General features: G+C 33.8%; 2 protein-coding genes across 3 annotated transcripts; both read right to left on the bottom strand.

The window, feature by feature from the left end:
• Window positions 1–6,961: 6,961 nt before the first annotated feature.
• On the bottom strand, window positions 6,962–9,340 carry LOC134230829 (E3 ubiquitin-protein ligase TRIM36-like). The gene has a single exon (XM_062712685.1). The coding sequence runs from the start codon at window positions 9,321–9,323 to the stop codon at window positions 7,491–7,493; it is 1,833 nt and encodes a 610-aa protein (XP_062568669.1). The 5' UTR covers window positions 9,324–9,340; the 3' UTR covers window positions 6,962–7,490.
• Window positions 9,341–14,880: 5,540 nt separating this feature from the next.
• LOC134230850 (desmoplakin-B-like) lies at window positions 14,881–21,462 on the bottom strand. 2 transcript variants are annotated; one of them, XM_062712706.1, is made up of 7 exons: window positions 21,357–21,462; window positions 20,280–20,411; window positions 19,673–19,791; window positions 19,013–19,262; window positions 18,394–18,579; window positions 17,462–17,550; window positions 14,881–15,416 (listed from the first exon to the last, which is right to left on the bottom strand). In XM_062712706.1, exons 2-7 carry the CDS (start codon window positions 20,355–20,357, stop codon window positions 15,356–15,358), a joined length of 783 nt encoding a protein of 260 aa, XP_062568690.1. In that variant the 5' UTR covers window positions 20,358–20,411; window positions 21,357–21,462; the 3' UTR covers window positions 14,881–15,355. The 2 variants fall into 2 exon arrangements, with proteins under 2 accessions (XP_062568690.1, XP_062568689.1); XM_062712705.1 differs by having other exon boundaries at window positions 21,362–21,462.
• Between the last annotated feature and the right edge of the window lie 71 nt (window positions 21,463–21,533).

Here is a 21,533-nt window from a genome sequence, read left to right as displayed (position 1 = left end):
ATGAATTCCTGGATCCAGCAAATGACCTATCGAGCCCTCATCACTACCCCCTTACAGAAAATTAGAACTGCTGTAAAGGAGAACCTTCAGACAAACTATTTTACAGTTTATTTTAAAAGTGGTGTAAATCAATATCATTTTCTTATCAAAATCTCGGATTATTTCATTTCATTTTTATTTAAACATTCAATCACTTACCAGTTGTTTTTTTTTTATTTTCAATTCTAGGCAATATAACTGATTTTTCAAAGATAGATAGATGATCCTTTCATATATCTGTCAATGTCAATATACAAATATTAGGAGCATGGCAAATATGGACCTCTAAAACTTCAGAAGTGGCATCGTGTACGATGGAGGGGTGAGCATCCTCTGCCGACCGGTGTAAGGACGAAAAGTGACCCCCGTAGAATATTGACCCGGGGTCATTTTTCTACGTAGAAATTTGACCCCCATGTCAATATTCTACGTAGAAAAATGACCCACTTTTCTGTGGAAATTATGGCCTTGAGGTCGTTTTTCTCCGTGTGTATTGTAGAAAAATGACCCCCGTAGAATAATGACCCCTTGTCATTTTTTTTATGCAAAAACTCTCGTTTTGGTTGGAATATTCTTGTTAGGCGAATGTATACGGGTAATATCAAGCAACCTTATGCTTTTGATCCCTACTTTTAAAACTGGCGCGAAAAAAAGCTTAGAAAAAAATAGGTCTTATAAAAATATTTGGTTTTCTATGAATGGAGTTTCAAACTTCTCATTAAAAAAAAGATGAATTAATTTGTAAAAATAAGTACGAAATTAAGTACGACCTATGATACAAAGGAAACAAAAAGTGGTTAGCTCAAAACCTATAAAATGTCTTTTGTCGTTGGCTGGTGTCAACAAAATCTTAACAAAATGGGGGTTGTAGCAAAAAACATGATTAACTAAAAAAAGAAATAAAAAGAAGTGCTTGTCTTTCCTAAATTGGCACATGTAGTATCGTTTTCCTCGTTCTACATGTACATGTCCTTACATGTGATGATTTTAGGAGTTATTTACCAGCAGAAAAAAAGCAAAACAAATGTTGGATTATGAAAAAGTTGATACTTTACATATTATTCTTTTGCCCCGTGAACAAAGATTCGGGAAGGGGGGTATATAGTTTTTAACCTGTCCATCCGTCTGTCTCTTTGTTTATTTGTCTGCAAAATCTTGAACCTTGCCCATAACTTTCGACCTGGTGGGACTATGGCTTTCATGTTTCAGGTGTATTTTTGTGACAAGACCTTTTTTGTGTACAACCAATTTTGACCTTTTGACCTTGACCTTGGGGTTTGACACACTTTTACAAAAAATTTCAAACTTTTATTTTGGTCGTTATGTGCTAGGACTTTAGATATCGAAGTTAGATGGCATGATAGAGTAAGAGTTCATTTGTATTTGCAAAGTCTATAAAATCTCAGAAGAAAGGGGACTTTACAGCAACCATTTGTCAGGTTTCTGTGGGATAAAAAGGGTTAAAATGCAAAGTTTTTTTTCTTTTAATTTATACTCATTTTATAGATATCTCTGAAGGTTGAACCACTCAGATGTAAATTTTTGCCAGTTTTGGAGGACTTTTTTAAAATATGCTTATAAAAATGTTGCCGATGTGCATGTTTGGTATTTCCCGTATTTACAGGAAAAAGAATAGTACCTTATGTAAGGAAGTTAAAACGTATGTATTTTAAAGCAGAATGCATACAGATATATAAGTTAGTTTGAAGGTAAGAGCTAAAAAATTGAATTTACGTAGTTAAATTACGTTGCTTTTCTTGCTTCTATGCTATGTTTTGGGATTTGTAAAAAAAATTCAAAGTTTATGGTTATCAGAAAAAAATCATGCCATTTACGGAACAAAACTGAATGATAAAAAAACAAACCAAAATGTATGCTCCTAAATGAAGAAGGATATGGAGATCACGATCAGTATTCAATATCAAAGTTTATAAAACAATACAAAATAGGAGCAGAGCAAACACGGACATCCGAAACATCAGAGGTGGAATCAGGTGCCAGTCATGGAGGAGTGAGCCTCCCTTGCTGACCGGTCACACCCGCCGTGTGCTCCTTGTCATGATCAGGAAATAACGGGAAAATTCGTCGTCAATTCAGTGTATAAATAATGGACTAACAATTTGTATGAAAAACGTCAGTCAGCATTTGTCTCAATGATAAATTGTATTTGCTGACATTGTCATTGTATCAACCATATAACTTACGAAATGATAACTTTTAACGAGATTGCTGATATTCTTGTTTCACCAACTTGCTTGTCAATAATTTAACTCGTTTTAGAAATTGTTCATACGTAGAGCATGCCCTTGCGTTTCGAATCAACTGAGATATATGAACTCCGTATGCAGGTGATGAAGCTATATTGCTGCATAAGTAAGGAAGGTTGACGATAAAAACGTTAAAGTCATAACATTTATCATATAGCTTGGTTTTTAGATTATTATTAACTTCTGTTTCAAGTAAAATGTCCAAGTATAAAACAGATGTGTCAGACTCTGTGGCATCTTTTATCTCAAGTTCACCAGGATATATCGTATCGCCGTAGGAATGGAAATACCATTGTTAATTGACGATACGTTGTCGATATATCTAAAAGTCGATTTGAAGGCCACAGCAAGTGTTTTCTTCTTTTCACGCATAAGATGTTGCACAAATTCTGTTTTATATGAATACAAAAATAGGTCTGCTAATAACGGAGCGCAATTGGTACCCATAGGGATTTCAATACATTGTTGGAAGACCTGGTCTCCATGAACCACATCGATATTGTTAAACAGAAACTCAAACATCTTCTTGATGTAAACTTTAGAGTACTTGTGTGTGCAATCAGAATGTGTTTTAACAAAATAATTTTGCAAATGACCGATAACCTGTTAAGTTAATTTAAGAGGTCCATTTTTATTGAAAAGGCACCTGTCAATGATATAATAAAAGCCTGGACTTTAATCTATCGTGGGAAATGGTTGAGTATAAACTTGAAAAGTTGTAAGTTTTTAAGCTGTTGATTTAGGAAAAATCTTGTGATTTCAAATTGTCCAAAAGTTCTTTGGATTTTTTGAGCATCCACATCTGATTTACACTATTTCTTGAATATATTGTTGCACAGTATACTCTTGAAGTTTTTAATTGGGATTCTGCAGGCCAAAAATAAATCCAAACCAGATACATTGATTGTGATGCTACTATTAAAATATGCAATCAAATATATCTTGGAAAAGATCCCTTACTTACATTTGAAAGTATGAAAAAATATCAGGAGACACAGATGGAGTTTTATGAAGAGACTTACTTTTACAATCGACGACTGACTTTAACAATTTATACATAGACCAACTCCATTACATCGTCTCAAGCCACGGCCCGGAATCCGCATATATAGCAATAGGAGAGGAGCGTACTTTTTGCCGTGGTTTGCGACGATGACTCCATTACTTAAAATGTAAAAGTCACCTGTCGAATGTAAAAGTAAGTCTCTTCAAAAAACTCCGATATAAGGTTTTATAGTATAAAAAAGTAGGGGGTCAAATTTCTATGGGGTTCATTGCTGGTCTGGAATGTTTTTCTACAGTCGAAAAATGACCCTACTTGTCCTAGAATATTGACCTGGGGTCATTTTTCTACGTAGAAAAATGACCCCCTGGTCTACGGGGGTCACTTTTCGTCGTTACACCGGTCATCCCTTGTGCTCCTTGTCAGGATCCGAAAATAACGGAAAGATCCGTCGACATTTCTGTGTATTAATAGCAATATCTATTGGAAAACCCATGGAAACCAACTGTGTTCAATTATTCGCAAACCTAGTTTTGTATTCATATCGAAGCAGAATGTATTCAAAATCTTATACTTGAGAATAATGAAACACTTGCTGTGGATTTCAGCTCGATATTTAAATGTACATATATCGACGACAAATAACATTAGTATTATGAATAGTTATTTCCATTCATATATGTCGAAAGGATATATCCCGGTTTCCTTGAAATAAAAGATACTACAGAGTTTGACACATCTGCTTCATGTTTGAATATTTCATTGGGAAAATACGATAATGACAATCTATCGACAAAGGTTTAGAACATGATGACTTTAACTTTTCAGTCGTCAAATTCCCTTATTTTTGGAACAATACACCTTATCTGCATACGGAGTTTTTATTTCTCAGTTGATTCGATACGCAAGAACATGCTCTACATATGAACAATTTCTAAAACGAGGAAAGCTATATACAAACAAGTTTATGAAGCAAGAATATCAGGTGTAAAGTCGTAATTTTCTTACGTCTATGATCTGTGCAATGACCTTGTCATTAAAAATATGTCTTGAAATCGAATTCTTTTCTTATATTGAGGGGCCCGTAGTCGACTGCAAATTTAGACCTCTACTCGGCACTAAGGGCCATTGAGCATTGAGGGATCCTTTTCTTGTCAGCGTCTACTGCGACACTTGACTTCGGTTTATACTGTCTCATCCAAAAGGACCAGTTTTCACTTCAGCAGTTCGATCTCTTGATTTATAAGATTGTCATTCTAGATATACATTTAATTTTTTTAATCCAAAAATTTTCCCAAGTGAAACCCCAACTATATCATTAAGAATATAGAAATGAGTCAGTCAGAAATATGGCAATAACATTTGACATTAGGTACAAAAAGCTCCTCAGTGTAAAATCATATAAATCGTAAATTTATACTGGAATTTGAAATCAATGCACAAGCAAAATTATTCCTCTATAAGCGTCCGAAAAAAGTCCAATTTTGTTGGGGGTTTTTTCTTTAATACTTTTATCTGTTTCTGATTGTAGGTTGAATTTCTTTAAAAATATATTCTTAACGAAATTTTACAATTTTATAATGAGCTATATCGTAAATTAAATCACTTAAAAAAATACAGTTCTACTTTCTGTTTGATTTTATACAATCATTAGTTTAAAACGTGATTTATTTCCCTTATATATTCATTTAGTTTCGATTTGACAAAAACTTTATTTTCTATAAAATAACGTTCAATATATCAGGTTAAAATATTACGAGTATTTAAATCTACATCTGCTACAGTAGAAATAAGTTTATCAACCAACAGGACAAAGCTATAATTGCAAGTTATCATTATTGATTTTGTAGTATGTAATGTTTATATTTGCTCTTGCCCAAACTGATTTCGTTCAGATGTTGATATACTCCTGATAATGATTGAAGACTGGAGTGCCTATGCCATAGTGCTCTATAGGGCTTGAGGAAGCCTGTCAAATAAACCATTGTTGCTACTTACTGCCATGTACGGCAAGAAAGGCTACAAACATATTACATATTGTAATACACCTATGATATTACCTGTGGTGTACACGATGTCGATCTAAATATATGACATGATCTACACTCATGTACAAAACAAGTAAAGAGCACGTGTTGACCCGCTAATGGGTAAATGGAGCAATGACTGCTCCATATGCCTATGGCAGCGTAGGCACTTCATGATTTTTGTTTTAAATGTTTTTATTTTTTTAATTATCAGTAATATTGAAAAGTCTTTTAAAAATTGAATAGAAGGATATAGCCATACTTTTGGTCTATATATACTCAGTACTGAGTTACCAATGTATTTTTGCATGATAAAAATTAAGACCACACAATATTCAAATTAACGGGTTTTCTGAACTTTTCTCACCTAAAAACTTGTTTTCCTTCAATAAACCCAACTTGAATTTATAAAAAATCGGGCAAGATTTATTTGTGTAAGCCTTTTTATATAACAGTTATAAATGTGTTTTGTTGGAAAGCATTCTGGTTAATTGTGAATACAGGTACTCCAGGGATGATGTTGGAAGGATGTCTGAGTTTTTGGTTGATAGTGTCTGCGTTGTATATGGATGAAGATATGGAGATATACAATATTCAATATCAAAATCCATAAAACAATACAAAATAGGAGCAGAGCAAACAAGAACCTCCAAAATATCAGAGGTGGAATCAGGTGCCATGGAGGAGTGAGCATCCCCTGCCGACCGGTCACACCCGCCGTTTACTCCTTGTCATAATCGGGATATAACGGAAAAATCCGTCGTCAATTCAGTGTATAAACACTGGACTGACAATTAGTATGAAAAACGTCAGTAAGCATTTGACTCGATCAATGATAAATTGTATTTGCTGACAAAGTCATTGTATCGACCATAGAACTTACGAAATGGTGACTTTTAACTAGACTGCTGACATTCTTGTTTCATCAACTTGTTTGTGAATAATTTACCTCGTTTTAGAAATTGTTCATACGTAGAAAATGCTCTTGCGTATCGAATCAACTGAGATATATAAAGTCCGTATGCAGGTGATGAAGGTATATTGCTGCAAAAGTAAGGTAAGTTTACGATAGAAAAGTTAAAGTCATCACGTTTATCATGTAGTCTGGTTCTTAGATTACCATTAACATTTTCAAGTAAAGTATCCAAGAAACCATGTGTGTCAGACTCTGTTGTATCTTTTATCTCAAGCTCACCAGGATATATCGTATCGACATAGGAATGGAAATTCCCATTGTTAATTGACAATACGTCGTCGATATATCTAAATGTTGAGTTAAAGGCCACAGAAAGTGTTTCCTTTTTTCACGCATAAGATTTTGCACGAATTCTATGGGAATTCCAAAAGATTGTTGGAAGACCTGGTCTCCAAAAACCACATAGATATCAGAAACTCAAGCATTGTTTTGACGTCAACTTCAGAGTACTTGTGTGTTCAATCAGAATGTGTTTTAACAAAATAATTTTGCAAATGACCAATGAACAGGTAATAAAAATACGAGTTCTATTTTTTTTAAAAAGCAGCTGTCAATGATAACAAAAACCTTGGACTTTAATTTATCATGAGGGCCATTGTTGTGTATAAAGTTGAAAAGTCTAAGTTTTTAGGCTGCTGATTTTGGTAAAATCATCCAGTCTATTGGAGTTCCAAAGAATACCAATTGCAAACCATTATGTGATGGTCTATTTTGGTATTTATCTGAAGCAGAATTTATCAAAAACATATGCACGAGAAGAAGAAAACACTTGCCATGACCTTCACCTCGACATTTTGACGACGTTTTTCAAACAACAATAATTACTTGAATCATATGCATATATCGACTCGATATATCCCAGTGAACTTGAAATAAAATATACCACAGTATGTTACATATTTTGAATATTTACTAGGAAAAAGTCATTTGGGTGGCTCACTATTGTAAGAGCTTCTGTTGTAGATTTGCTGAAAAAGGAGTTGATTCTAAATAAAATAACTTTTGACCTGTGACTTAAACCTCTAAGTATATTTTTGATCATTTTGTATTTTTTAAAACTCTAAGTAAAAGTATAATTCTTAAAGATGTTTTCTGTACTAATGATGTCATACTCTTATATCCCTAGAATATGTTACTAGAACAACTTTCGAGATTTAATACTGATTTAATACTGATGTCTAGAGTTTTTCCTTAATTTCGTAAATTACAATTTCTCCGTTCTGCTTCCCGACCCAGAGTCTGTCTCGGCTGTCTGCAGCAACTGCTACAGGGCGTTGGATTCCTCTGATAACTGTTATAAATTGCCAACCAATAAGGCAACAGACGCGGTCGTTCTGGTAATCACATACAAAAACGTTTCCTTTTCTATCGCAACAAATGGATATTGGGTCAAAAGTAGCCAGATATGATTTAGAGGGACCAACAGATCGGAAAAAATCAAAATCCTTTGTAAAACACGCAATACTTTGTTTTGACCTGTCTAAACAGTACACTTTATCTCCACCAAGTGCCATTCTATCAGCAGATACGACATACTCCAGTTCAACAATATTTAACGTCTCACCGCTGCTTGACAAAGTCTCCACACGGTTTTCTGTTAGAAGTATCATGATCTCGCCCTTGTTGCTCAAAGTCACAGAGCGGAGATCTGGTTTAGAAAAGGGTGACTTGCTTTCTCCTTTTTTCTCTTCAACAGAGATCCATATTGGTGCTTTGGAAAATCGCAATTCCTCTCCTGAGGGTACAAATAATATCTGAGTTATATTGCCTCTGACTACGGACATCAAGTTACCTTCCTCTGAATAAAGAGCGCCCGCTATTTGTTGGGATTGCTTTGGTGATTTATTCACGTGTTGAAATAAAATCCAGGATTTTGTACCATCCAGGGATGGAAATATTTCTGAAATCACGTTGTTGACGGGACAATCGCTTTGAAAATGGAGTGTTTCCTGGAGTGTTAAATCGATTGATGTAAAATTTAACTTTCCGATAGTTTGGGTTTGAGCTTCGAACCCAGAAGGAACAAATACTGGAAGAGTATAGGAATTTACTGTGCATTGCTCACTGCAGAGTTCCTTCATTTTCAAGTTCTGTAAGGAAGCGTTAGCTTGTGTTACATCGGGTAGTACCCCATGCTTCAGAACTTGCTGAATATAGACACACTGGCATTTTAGGGAAACGGTGGATTGAGCAATGGCAGAATGTTTGTCTTCCAGAAACGATTTTTCTTTTTCAAAATGAGTGTCTACTTCGTTGACCAATTTGCCTTCAAGCGTTCTAATGCGCTCAACAATATGTTGTGTTTGTTCTTTGATAGACTGAATAAGATTATCTCGTTTCCCATTAAGATCTTTTAGTACCTTCATAGAGTCTTCTCTTGTAGTTAATAACATTTCATTTAAGTTGGTCAAATTCTTCAGTTTTGAGTCCAATGCCTTCTTCGAATTTTCAGCAATGATATCTAAGTCTTCTGTTTTATGCCCTTCGTGTTTCGTAAGTTTACAATCACGACATATATTAGTCTCGCACTGACAACAAAAAAACTTAAGTTCTTCTTTTCTATGCCTTGGGCAGTAAAAAGTCTGCGTTTGCATTCCTTGGATTTCATTACCAATATCACCGCTTCGATGCGACCTGGTTGTCTTCAAATTTTGGTGAATCCTGTAACAATTTGGGCAAAGGTTCTGGTCGCAATCAAAACATCGCTTTGTCGCTTTGTCGCCGTTCTCGCATGCTTGACAGAGAGCTTCTTTTTCTTTGAGCAGCATTTCCATATAGTAGTTATGTTTGATCCCATCAATGCCATTTTTAGGTATCGAATATTCATGTCGACAAAGAGGGCACAAAATTATCTTTCGATCTCCAGTGTGTTCACAAAGCTTTTCAAGACATTCCTTGCAAAAAGTATGTAAACAATCCAGTAGTTTAGGTTCTGTGAATGGTTCGAAGCAAAGTGGACATTTAATTGTGTCGTTCTCTGTTTCCAATTGTTGTTCTTTGGACGAAGCCATGGGGAACGTGACTCTACTTTCGTTTTGTGAAACATAGTGACACGTACAGTAAATATTCATTATCACAACTTTTTTAAAAAATTTAAAAAGAAGAATGTGTAAATTAATTTATTATATAAACAACAAAGCCATGATTGGTCATATTTTTACGTCCGAATCATCCTCAGGTAGTGTAGATTCAAATTCGTTCAAATCATGACCCCTGGTGATAGGGTTGGGCCAATCTTATAGGTAAAAACATTTTTTGTATTTAAGCTTTTTCAAAGTTTTTTTTTAATACTGGATTGATTTTTGCCTTCTATTTTAGCCACAGTGTTAAGGTTAGCAATGAGACCCATGGACTATTGTGTTTCTTTATATTCTTTTACCTTCGGCCATGGCATGACTGCAATTACACTCACTGGTCTGTACACTTCACTTTTTTTCATTTCGAAAATAAAATTTTTGTGTGAGGAAATTTAATTGAGTATGTATGGGCTTATCTCTAGCCAAAGATATAGTAAATTATATTATATTGTATTACAGTATTTTACGAATGTTTACTTTTATAAATCAGTAACACTCATAGCGTACCTTTAACTTATGATGCCACTTATACTTTAATTTTATTTACTACGAAACTTTACTTCAAGAGTTTAAGGTCATTATGCATATATTCTGACCCTTTTCAAACGTGTTTTAATTATCTTTTGGCAGTTGCTGAACAGTTTTCAGGGTTATTTACATAACTTAAAATGAAACAAGTATTTTTTTCACATTCTAGAAACTTGAACCAGCAGAAATCTGAGAAAACATAATTTCTTTAAATTCTAAACCCTGTACTTTATTATCTTCCATTACTTTGTATCGAGGTTTTAGACACACAAAAGATAAAACCCTTGGTTGCTACAGCTAGAATAACTGATATACTTATTCATACTGCTAGTGTGTATACTTTCCAGAAGAGAAGCAAAGGATTATTTTTCTACATCCGATAGATCCCAAATGTTTCTCCCTATTATGCAGTATTACTATAGTATGCAGTAAATAGTGCAAGGTAGCATATCCGTGAAAAGAAATCATGTGTTTCAAATGCCATACTTTCATTATTGATATTTTTGTTATTTCCCTTCCACTAAATTTTTAATGTAACTATCATTAAAATAAATTTAGAAAATAATGTCAAGGGAGTAAATAGCCATTAGTTCTCCACAAATATCTAAAATATGAAATGATTTCAAATTTATCGTTAAAGGACATATTTTTAAAGTTTTTCTATAATAACAACAGATTTTCCATCTCTGATATTCAAAACTTTAGACATGTTTTCCTCTCTTATCCGTGGCTTCTTTCTATAAATAGTATTAGGAACATAAATCCAGTGGAGTGCTGTTGCCATAGAACCCAACATGAAACCGATCGAAAACATAGATCCACGAACAAACCTTTACAATCAAAGCAACCCTAAAAACCTATTGTGACCAAAGTCAACGAACCTTCATGCCTATGGCGTCACATGCACTTCAATTTTGTAAATCAGAGATTCTTTATGTATCGACAATCTTGTTGAGTTGCTTTAATGAACGTGTGTTGAGGGTGGAATGGGTTTAGATTAATCAAATTCTAATTGCTAGGCCATTATTAAGGTACATTGATACTCTGATAAGAGAGATAACTCTTAATGACACAAATGTCTATAATTCCTTTGTATATTTGTCACCCCGCAAGCCATGATACAATTGTTTGTATTTTATTCAGCATATACATTTCCTTTCGAAAATCATAATAGTTAAAGAAAAATTTCATACAAGTGAGCAGAGGGTTTATGAACCTTAACACACTGATTTGTCGAAGAATTTTCCGCCATTTCCCGATCATGACAAGAAGCACACGGCGGGTGTGACCGGTCGGCAGGGGATGCTCACTCCTCCATGGCACCTGATCCCACCTCTGATGTTTTGGAGGTCCGTGTTTGCTCTGCTCCTATTTTGTATTGCTTAAATGGACTTTTGAGTTTAAAACTGTTTGTAATCTCCAAAAATTCACTTCTGTCTTACCAAACACTTAATCTGGTTGATACCATCGAAAGTCAGCATCATAACTGTCCTTGGTCTTCACTTTTGTACTCCATGATATTTCAAATTGAAGACTACACTTTGTATTTTCTACAAATGCTTCTAATTTTACAGAGCCAGGATATCGAATATCTGAAACATAATCCTCCTTCCTTTGTTCTTCTTCACCCTACATCTATAATCCTGTTGTACACATTATTACTAGTGACTAATATATTTTAGAGAATTATGAGGACCTTAAAGCATTAATCTTAAAAGGGCCAAAATTTTGGGAACCGCGATCTTTTAAATTTCAAAAATATGATGATTTACGCCAGGCGATGGAAAAACATGAAAAAGAAGACTTTGACACGTTGTCAGAATGGATTAAATGTATCAGATACATGTTAAAATCGCGCAATAAGTGATTGAAGGACAAAATAAAAACCATCTATCCTTCTGTCTTCAGTAATTCAAAAATTAAAAAAGAATAGGATAGATTACACGATCAGTATTAGGAGAAAATAATTCTCCAAAGTCATATGTCAGTTTTTAATATTTTTAATATCCCATATCCCTAACAACCAAATGAATTTGAATTACCATTTCCATATTACTCAGTAGATTCCAAAACTTTATAAAAAATCCTTTCAAAGACACATAGCGGGTTCCAGTAAATGTTCTACCAAGCCTCTTTCTTTACTCCACACTAAGATATAAACAGCAGTGAAGAAGAAACTTCAAGAGTACTGGGCAACAATATATTCGAGAAGTGGTCTAAATCAGATGTGGACACTCATAAATTCCAAGGAATCATTTTAAAATTTGAAATCATAAAATTTTTAATTCACAAAACAAAAACTTACGACTTATCAACCTCATACACAACCGTTCAACCGTAAAAAATATGGATTATACACACGAGCACTCTGAAGTTGACATTTAAAAGATGCTCGAGTTTCTGATTGACAATATATGTCATTTTTGGAGACCAGGTTTCTAACAATGTATTGCAGTTTTCATGGGTACAATTGCGCCTCGTTATAAGCAGGCCTATTTTTATATTCATATGAAGCAGAATTTGTTCAAATCTCTTACGTGAAAAAAGAAAACATTTGCTGTGGCCTTCAACTCAACAATAAGAAAATATTATATTCACTATATTGATGCAATGTCAATTAACAATGGTTATTTCCATTCTGATGTCGATACGATATACATCTATAAGCTTGAAATAAAAGATACCATAGAGTCTGACACATCTGTTTCATATTTGGATATTTTACTTGAGAAAGACCTTATTGGTAATCTAACAACCAGTCTTTATGATATACGAGATGACATTAACTTTTCAATCGTCAATTTCCTTTACTTATGCAGCAAAATACCTTCATCGTCCGCATACGGGGTTAAAATATCCCTTGGTTGCTTCGATACGCAAGAGCATATGGGTATGAAAAATATCTAAAACGAGGTAAGTTATTGACAAACAAGTTGATGAAACAAGAATATCAGGAATATCGTTTAGGTCATCATATCGTAAGTTCTATGGTCGATACAATGACCTTGTCAGCAAATACAATTTATCATTAATTCATATGCTGACGTTTTTCATACTAATTGTTTCATACTTTATTACACACTGAATTATCGATTTTCCGTTATTTCCCGATCATGACAAGGAGGGTTAGGCGGGTGTGACCAGTCGACAGGGGACGCTCACACCTCCATGGCACCTGATCCCACCTCTGATGTTTTAGAGGTGTTTGTTTGCTCTGCTACAATTTTTTGTATTATTAAATGGACTTTTGAGCTTGAATATTGTTTGTTATCTCCATATATTTCAAAGACATTACTGACCCCTTCTACACCTGGGCTGTAGCCTTTGATATGATATAGTTCAGTAAATAAAGTTTTGAATGGGAAAAATACATTTCCAATTTCTGTATCTGAAAGAATTTGAGAACCATAAAGAATACCAGTGTACACTCTAGATAGCTTTAGAAATGCATAAAAGCACATAAGAAAAAACATTTCTTAAGATAGAGAGCACAATGGTATTTGTTGACAAGGTTATTGCATCGACCAAAGAACTTACGATATGATGACTTTAAACGATATTTCTGATATTCTTGTTTCATCAACTTGTTTGTTATTTTTTTTATTCCTAAACCAAAAATTTCAAATTTTTGTTTAAAAATGTTATAATATGGAGTCTCAAGCTTAGATTTTTACTTTGTTTCACATAATAAAAATTGACAAAATTCTGTATTTTATTTTTACCTTTATTAAAAAAAAATAACTACCAAAAATGCATTTTAGTGCAAAAATATATAAAATACAAAATGTAAAGCAGTGTTTAAAATAATTGTCATCAAGTCACATTAATAAAATTATCACAGCTGACATCTGTGTTTGAGACAGACAGAAATCCATTGCCCATCTTTACTTCTATATACATACATTTTTTAACAATCTATGACCGACAGACATGACATTAAGGACATTAACCGTCAGGTAGAGCCCTCCTGCTCCTCCAGTTGTTGGGCTGAGGCCTCCAGGTACCCCCTTCTACAATAATTAACAGCAATTATCACACAGTTAATGAGGCACTCTGCTGTGCACCAACATTTATTGAGGCACTCTCTTGTTAAAAAAAAAGTATTATTTTGTATTACAGGCATTTGTAAAGATCTAAAACAATTACTGAGTGGAAGTGTTATTATAATAGGCTAAATATATAACAATTATAAAAATACTATAAAATTATAATCTATAACAATAATATTGAATTGTAAGTTGCATAAGATCACAGTCAAACTATTATCACAGATCAGATTTAAAACCTTGCTTTGGTAAAAGTGGATAAAATTATATTGCAAAACATTACAAATAAAATGTGCTACACACTTCTAGAATGTGGTAGTTCTCAAGACATTTAGTACATGTAACAGTTAACATGAATGTGTAAGCCGGTGCTTAAGAGATTCATGACATATTAAGACAAATAATTCATATTCACACACAAAGAGCAGATAATCCTGGTGTATTTGTTATATTGTGGGACCTCTACTGAACCATCCAAGTTAATATATTCACAGGCACTTGACGTACGTTACTTATTTTTCTAAAAACAAACTTTCCCCTACCTAATAATAAACATTTACTATTAGGTAGGGAGTATATTTTTTTATTAAAAGAAAAATAGTAACGTAAAGTGCCTGTGCTTCTGTCACTTAGAGTTTTGTGGTCAAATTGGAAAGCTTTGATTTGTTGATAAGTCTATTCAATATGTAAAAAAGGTTTGATTTTTTCCCCAAAATTTGTTAAGATGTACATGTGTATAAATCACATGAATGACTACATACACAAGATGTATTTTAGAGAAACAATACATGTTAAAGTACTAGCAAGAAACATTCAGCTACAAAAACAAAAGACCTAACAAATTCAATACTAAACTTATATGCAACACTATAATACTGTATAAACATGTATATAAAAACCATATAACATATAGGTACAGATATTGAAAAATATGGATGGATTATGATATTATCACAAGCTCAAATCTGTGTGTCTAAGATAAAGGTAAACAATAAGATCTTCAGAGAGAAAACCACCTTTATAAAGTTTGAGAGCTCAGGCATGGAGCTAAAATTTACTTGATACATGTATCTCCACATTTTCTATGTATGAGCTCTTATTAAGAGTGTTGAGATACACAAAATACCCTGCTGTTAATTTTCTTTCTCTAAATCTCTGGATATGTTTGCTATGATTTCCTGTCAATTGGAAAACTTATGAAAGCATAAAGTACAAACAGATGATACCTTGTAATTTAAATATTATGGTGAACAGTTTCCCACTCATAATGTTAAGTACACAATATATAAATATTGAGTCCTAGCACCACTATCGGTAGATTAATATCGTTTAAACTAATTGATTATTAGCTGACTAGGAGGTCGGCATGACAATGATCCCTGACCCGGTCCCTCACTTGTCCTGGCCTGTGGGGTCGGGTCCTTTTGGTTTCTGGCTGTTGAAGTAGGTCCTCCTGAAATACAGGTAAGTCATTCACACAGGTGTAAACAGGTGTAAACACAGGTAACACAACAGTGACTTTTAGGGACACAAATATGGTTGCCAAATTTGGGGAGAAATATTTCATAATTTCTGTTCATGTAAGACCTCACACACAGGTCTAAATTTTTATAAAAAAAGGACAATATTTTTAATTGATAATTTGAAATTTTAATTTATCAACAAAAAAAGAAATATTTTTGTTTCAAATTTAAGCTACATGTTTATCTATTTTCAGAATACCATCTATATTTAGCAATTTCTCCTCCTCAAAATTATAGCAACTTCTTCACACAAAAAAGGAAATAGTGCCTATTGCCATGGTAACAACAAAGGTTAGGGTCGGTGGACAATTATTTTTTCTCTTCTTTACTCACAAAATGATGTTTCCATCTGTCAACTCTTGAATTTTTTGATGTGCTTGGGTGAGCTGAAAATTTCATTTTATAAAGATATTTATTCCAATATAGATGGTATTCTCAGAAAGACAATAATTTGGTTGAACTAGATCGAGACCCAATTCTCCACAAAATTATCACATAAAACCATGTGTCCACTTTCTGTTAACCTACTTTTCCAATGTTTTTGTCAACTTTCATTTGAATTTTTTTTTTCAAAACATACTTAGAATAATCTTCAAAGAGGGTGTTGCAGAAACTGGCAATTATTCCCTATATATAGAGAAGGACATTTAAATACCTTCATTATGTCTAAATATAGATAGAGCTACGTAGAGGACTATATTTACCGCGGGTATTTCCTGCTTCATGAAGCAAAACACTCGTTATTTTGCACGAAAAAGGTTTGAACAACAAAAAGCACAATGGCTAAAGCAGCATTTTGAAAGATATACTGTAGACATCGTGCAAAAATATTTTCAAGAAATAAAACTGCGTCCCATAATAACATTGTTGGTACTACATCCAAGACATTTCATTTGTTTCAAATCAAATCTTGGCTACTAAGAAAGACACCAGAATTATTCAAAATTGCAATAACTAAAGTAAATAAAATAAATTATTTAAAATATACAGTAACTTTATTTTCCAAGACAAAACTAAATAAAGCATTAGTTTTAAGTCACAGCATATTAAAAAAACAAAACAATTTAATCCTGCATTTCTAATATTTAGTTATTACTCAATTAACTTCTTCACATTCTCGTTCTTCCCCCCCCCCCCCCCCTATTAAAATATATATAATTTCATTGCACTACCATAACATATGGGAAAAAAAATATACAAAAATGATCCATTCCAGAGTTCAAACCCATTCTCCGGTAAAAATACTAATGAGAAGCCCACCAGCATATCTACTAGACCATTTCGGACACATGGTTTTCTAGTGTTATTTAATGTACATATTTTGCATTTCGTTTGGAGAATAATTTTTATTCAATTTCTGCGTTTTTCAAAAATGCGCCTCTTTGAAACAAAAATCGTAAATAGCAGTTTTGAAGAAAATTCCTACCTCGCTGTGTAAATATCAAAATTATTCTGTTTCAAGGAGGCACTTTTTCAGAACAATGGGGATTCCCTATCTAAAAAATGGAAAATCTGATTTATTTTGCCATGAGACTAATTTTCACATCATTTAAAGGCAAATTGGAAGTCAACACGCAGCTTCCAAATGTTTCTCGTTGTGTTTTACATATTGTTGTATTTGAAAAATATTAATATGAGTTTCTGCAACATAAAAATTCCTCTTTTAATCTACTACACATTTAGGGAAAATAACAACTGCAACACCCTCTTTAATGATTCAGTAGATCATAATTCACAGAAACCAATCAGCGCATTTTAAAATATTAATTTTTCTCCATATCCCATGTGCATTTCAACCAAATTATGTCTTCAGCTACTATTTCATTCCATATTGACAACCACAGCATGCCAGAAACTTTTATAAAGGAGACAACCTAATAAAGCTCTATATTCAGTTTCTCAGTTATAAAAGTTTTTGTCCTGTTGTGATTGTTTCCCTTTGCACTGTGTAGGAGTAGCCTCCCCTGACACTCACAACATGGTGTTGGCCTCCTGAAGTTCCCGGATTTTATTTTCGGTCTTCTCCATCCACTCCTTGTACTTTTCACCCCACTGTTTGTTTAACTGTCAAGGTGTCCAGTGGAATAAATAAATCATGATCAATCAAAGAGAGGCAGAGAGGCAATACAGGATTCAAAAACAATCACCACATTAAATAATCATGCAGCTGTAGTGTACATGTTATGATTGCCTTGCCATTCATTGGTTTCACATTTCCTACTTTCACTATTAAATGCTCTATTTAGTGATTATTTCCCTTTCACAGATTTTTACCTGTGTAACTATCATTTCAAAAAGGAATTAAAGACAAGGCAACCCTGAACAATCTTACATTAACAAGATAAAATAACAGGTGAAGCATGTGACGATTTTATATATAAAGAAAAGGTTACTAAAGATTTTCTAAGGTTTTTAGCAAATATTTAGAAATAATAATATAAATTTCAAAATATTGTCATATTATTCTTTGTAAAGCTTTTCTATAAATAGCATTTTATCAGGCATATTGATTGAAGTGCTGTTGGCCATAGAACCCAACATGAAACCAAGTGTACTCAAATTCCGAGATGAACCTTAATTACCACAAAAACTACTTCAACTAAGCTAATCAAAGAACAAGAGGCACCGCCGCTTCATGCCTATGGCCGTACTGCACTTCATGTCTTTTTACTTTTTTAACATAAATTATAACTATTAAGCTTATTTTTAAAAATTTTTACTTTTATCTAAATTTTTGTTTTAAATTCAAAATTTCACAATTAATCTGACAAAATTGTAAATCCGTCAAAGACTGACACATTATAATTGCAATCGCTCAAAAAAACTGCTGAAATAAAAGAGTTAATTTTTAGAACTTTCATTTTATATTCTTTGAATCAATGTATGCCTAACATATCGTCTTCTCACCTCAATTTTGAGTTTTTCCTCAGCTTCACACCATGACGCCTCTTTGATGCTGAGCTCCGTCACAAGGGAGTTAACTCTATCTTTGAGATCGCTATTCTCCATTAACAAGGCTGAGTTATCTGCCTGTAGTTCCAATAGCTGATGCTGTAAAGCTTCAATGATTGGCTGATGACCACATTCCAATTCCTAAAATTAGCCAATCAAAATTTATTTCTTCAATACAGCAAAACTCGGTTATAACGAAGTCACAGGGACCTATGAAATTACTTCGCTATATCTGTAATTTGTTATAACCGTATAAGAAATTCATTAAATTTATGTAGCTGGGGATCCAAGATGACTTCACTATATCAGTAAATTCGCAATATCCGTGTTCATACTAAACAAGTTTTGCTGTAGAGATAAACCCGAAGATTTAAAGTTATTTCATCCCCAGATGGGCAGTTATTACATGTACATGTATAAGAATTAGAAGCATCTTCACTTTAATCACAAAGAATGTCTAAAGTTAGCAGGGCCAATAAGCACCACTGTGAATCTTGTATTTCTTTAGGAATTTCCATCCTTTTAAGTACTAGTGTATCTAATTGGTAAATCTTATGATAAAGCTGTACAAGACCTGTTCCATTGCTTTCTTTACAGCTTCCATATCCTTAGCAAACTGTTTGCGTAAATCGTCCATTTCTTTAGAACTGTTTCCCTGTACATTGGAGAGCTTGGTCTCCGCTTCCTTTATCTGGGCGTCGTGATTTTTTTCCGCGGCTGCGAGCTGAGCCTTCAGATCATCTAACTTCTTCTGAAAATCTGCGGGGACTTTGTTGGTGGCGGCCGGGGGAGGGGGAGGGGCGGTGATTGTAGGCTTACTATCCCTGTTTATAAACAATGGAGTCACAAAATTACTGGTATCTTACCTACATAATTTACATAGTAACAAAGTAGAAGACTACTAGGTGTAGCAATGAATTACATATCTTATGCAACAATAAGATTCACACATATACAAAGTGAAATGCATATTTTAAAGAAGAAAATATGAAAATGTTAAAGATGTACAATAGATCTCATATTTAACAATTATTGCTTTTATCTGCATTTCACTATTGATGCATCAAAATAAATGCATATCACTATTGACACTAATTATATTCTTTTAAGAAGTAGCTGTCTTGTTATCTTTAAATCTAATTATCTAATACTATCCATTTATAACTCACAAATTGTCATTGTTGATTATGAAATATATGACCTCATTTACTGTATCTTAATTCACATAAAATACCTTTTTCCAAACGGAGTGCCCACTTCCAGGATTTCTCTCTCCCGTTTTAGGACGGTGGTATTTTTAGCTTTCCTGAGATCCTCTAACCTTTTCTTCAAACCCACGATTTCCTCCTCTAACTAAAAGAAGATATACAACATTACCATTATTGTCAATTGATTTTTACTGTGTATATAGATAAGCAACATGAATTGTACAGAGCTTTCCATGCATTGGTTTATGGAGAATATTTATGCAAAAGATAACTTAGTGTGTATTTATCATAAATTACTCCCAATTCAATATACATGTAGCAGTATTGAAATTAGGATTATAAAGTACCTGGTATAGTGAAATATAACTTTATAAAATTAAATCACCCAAAAATTGAACCACTGAAAAGTCTGAAATACTACTGTACAGCAATCATAATTTCAGTTTCATTATTGTTAAATTTTTATGTTGTTTTATAATATTAATAATATACTGCTATCATTTTCACTGAAAAAGTTAATCAATTAATTTGAAATCTAGCTGGTAATATATTGATTGAAACTTCCAATTCTTATCATTTGAACTTGACTTCATAACTCTGACATTTGAACCTTGACCTTTGACCTGTTATTACCTCCTTAACCCGGTCTTTTAGAAGAACTTCATTCCTTTTACTGTCGTTGGTCAGTACAAGTTTCTTGGAGGATGCCATCTCTCACTGTGTCTCTGATAGGATTAGGGGGAGAATACAAAACCAAGTCACCTGCTGTGAATTAAAAATATTCATATTTATTATTTATAAATTATTACTACTTTTTAAAATAATATATGAATGCTGGATATTACGTTTAACTTGTAAATTTAGTTAGTGCTCCTGGCCTACAGGTAATAAACCCAAAATATGCACATGGGTGTTTTGTTCTACCAGAGGCCCCTGCATTCTTTTGTAACGGGAGAGGAGAAAATGCAGCGGACCAGACCGGGATTTGAACCCTGGCTCCGTGAAACTCTGGTCAGGTGCTCTACCAACTGAGCCATTTGGCCACCGGCAATCGAACCCGGCTGACCGCCACATTCCTCCCTCCTTAAAGGTCTTTGGCCCTCCAAAGACCCCAACCCAGGCTCTTCCCTGGCAGGCCTCTCACCTGTCAGGGCATGGCACGGCACCAAAGTAATGGGAGAGGAGAAAATGCAGTGGACCAGACTGGGATTCAAACCCGGGCCCCCTGAAACTCGGGTCAGGTGCTCTACTGAGACATCTGGCCACCGGGAATCAAATCCGGCTGACACAACCCATATGGGCTTGTAACTTATTTGTCCTCTGTAAATTTGACCACCCTTATGCTATAAAATATACACCTTTTAAAAAAAAACAACCATATAAAAAACCAAAATGTCATGCCACTCATGGAACTTGATCTCTCTTTCATTCGCTGACCACCTCGAGGTGGTCAAATTAGAAGACAATGAAGTAGTGACGAGCACCTGTGGTTCTACTAAAAAAACTGCAGTATAAATAATATCAAAACTCTATTCCCACACATTGGCATTGTGAGAGAAATTAATTACACAACTGACAACTTCACAGTTCACGTGCCCTTTCTTTCCTGGATATTTCTCTATTCATTTTTGGGATTTAGCCTTAAGTTAATTACTTCATATGCACTTCAATATCGCAAAGTCGACAAGAATTTACCGTGCTCAAGTTTACCTTACATTTGCTACGAGAGCACTTTGGTCTTGACTCTCATTTTCAGGATTCAGAACATGCACAACTTCGTTGTTGATCAAACTTTAGTGACCTTTAACCCCAAGGGTCGAGGGTTAAATCGATATATGTATTTTTATTAATAATTGATTTATTAATTGCAATCAATAACATTAACGG

The sequence above is a fragment of the Saccostrea cucullata genome, unplaced genomic scaffold, assembly GCF_032062105.1.
Source record: "Saccostrea cucullata isolate Sc308-1 unplaced genomic scaffold, CSIRO_AGI_Scuc_v1 ctg430, whole genome shotgun sequence".
Lineage (NCBI taxonomy): Eukaryota > Metazoa > Mollusca > Bivalvia > Ostreida > Ostreidae > Saccostrea > Saccostrea cuccullata.
The sequence above is the reverse complement of the archived record's forward strand: the minus strand, read 5'-3'. Positions and strand labels throughout refer to the sequence as shown.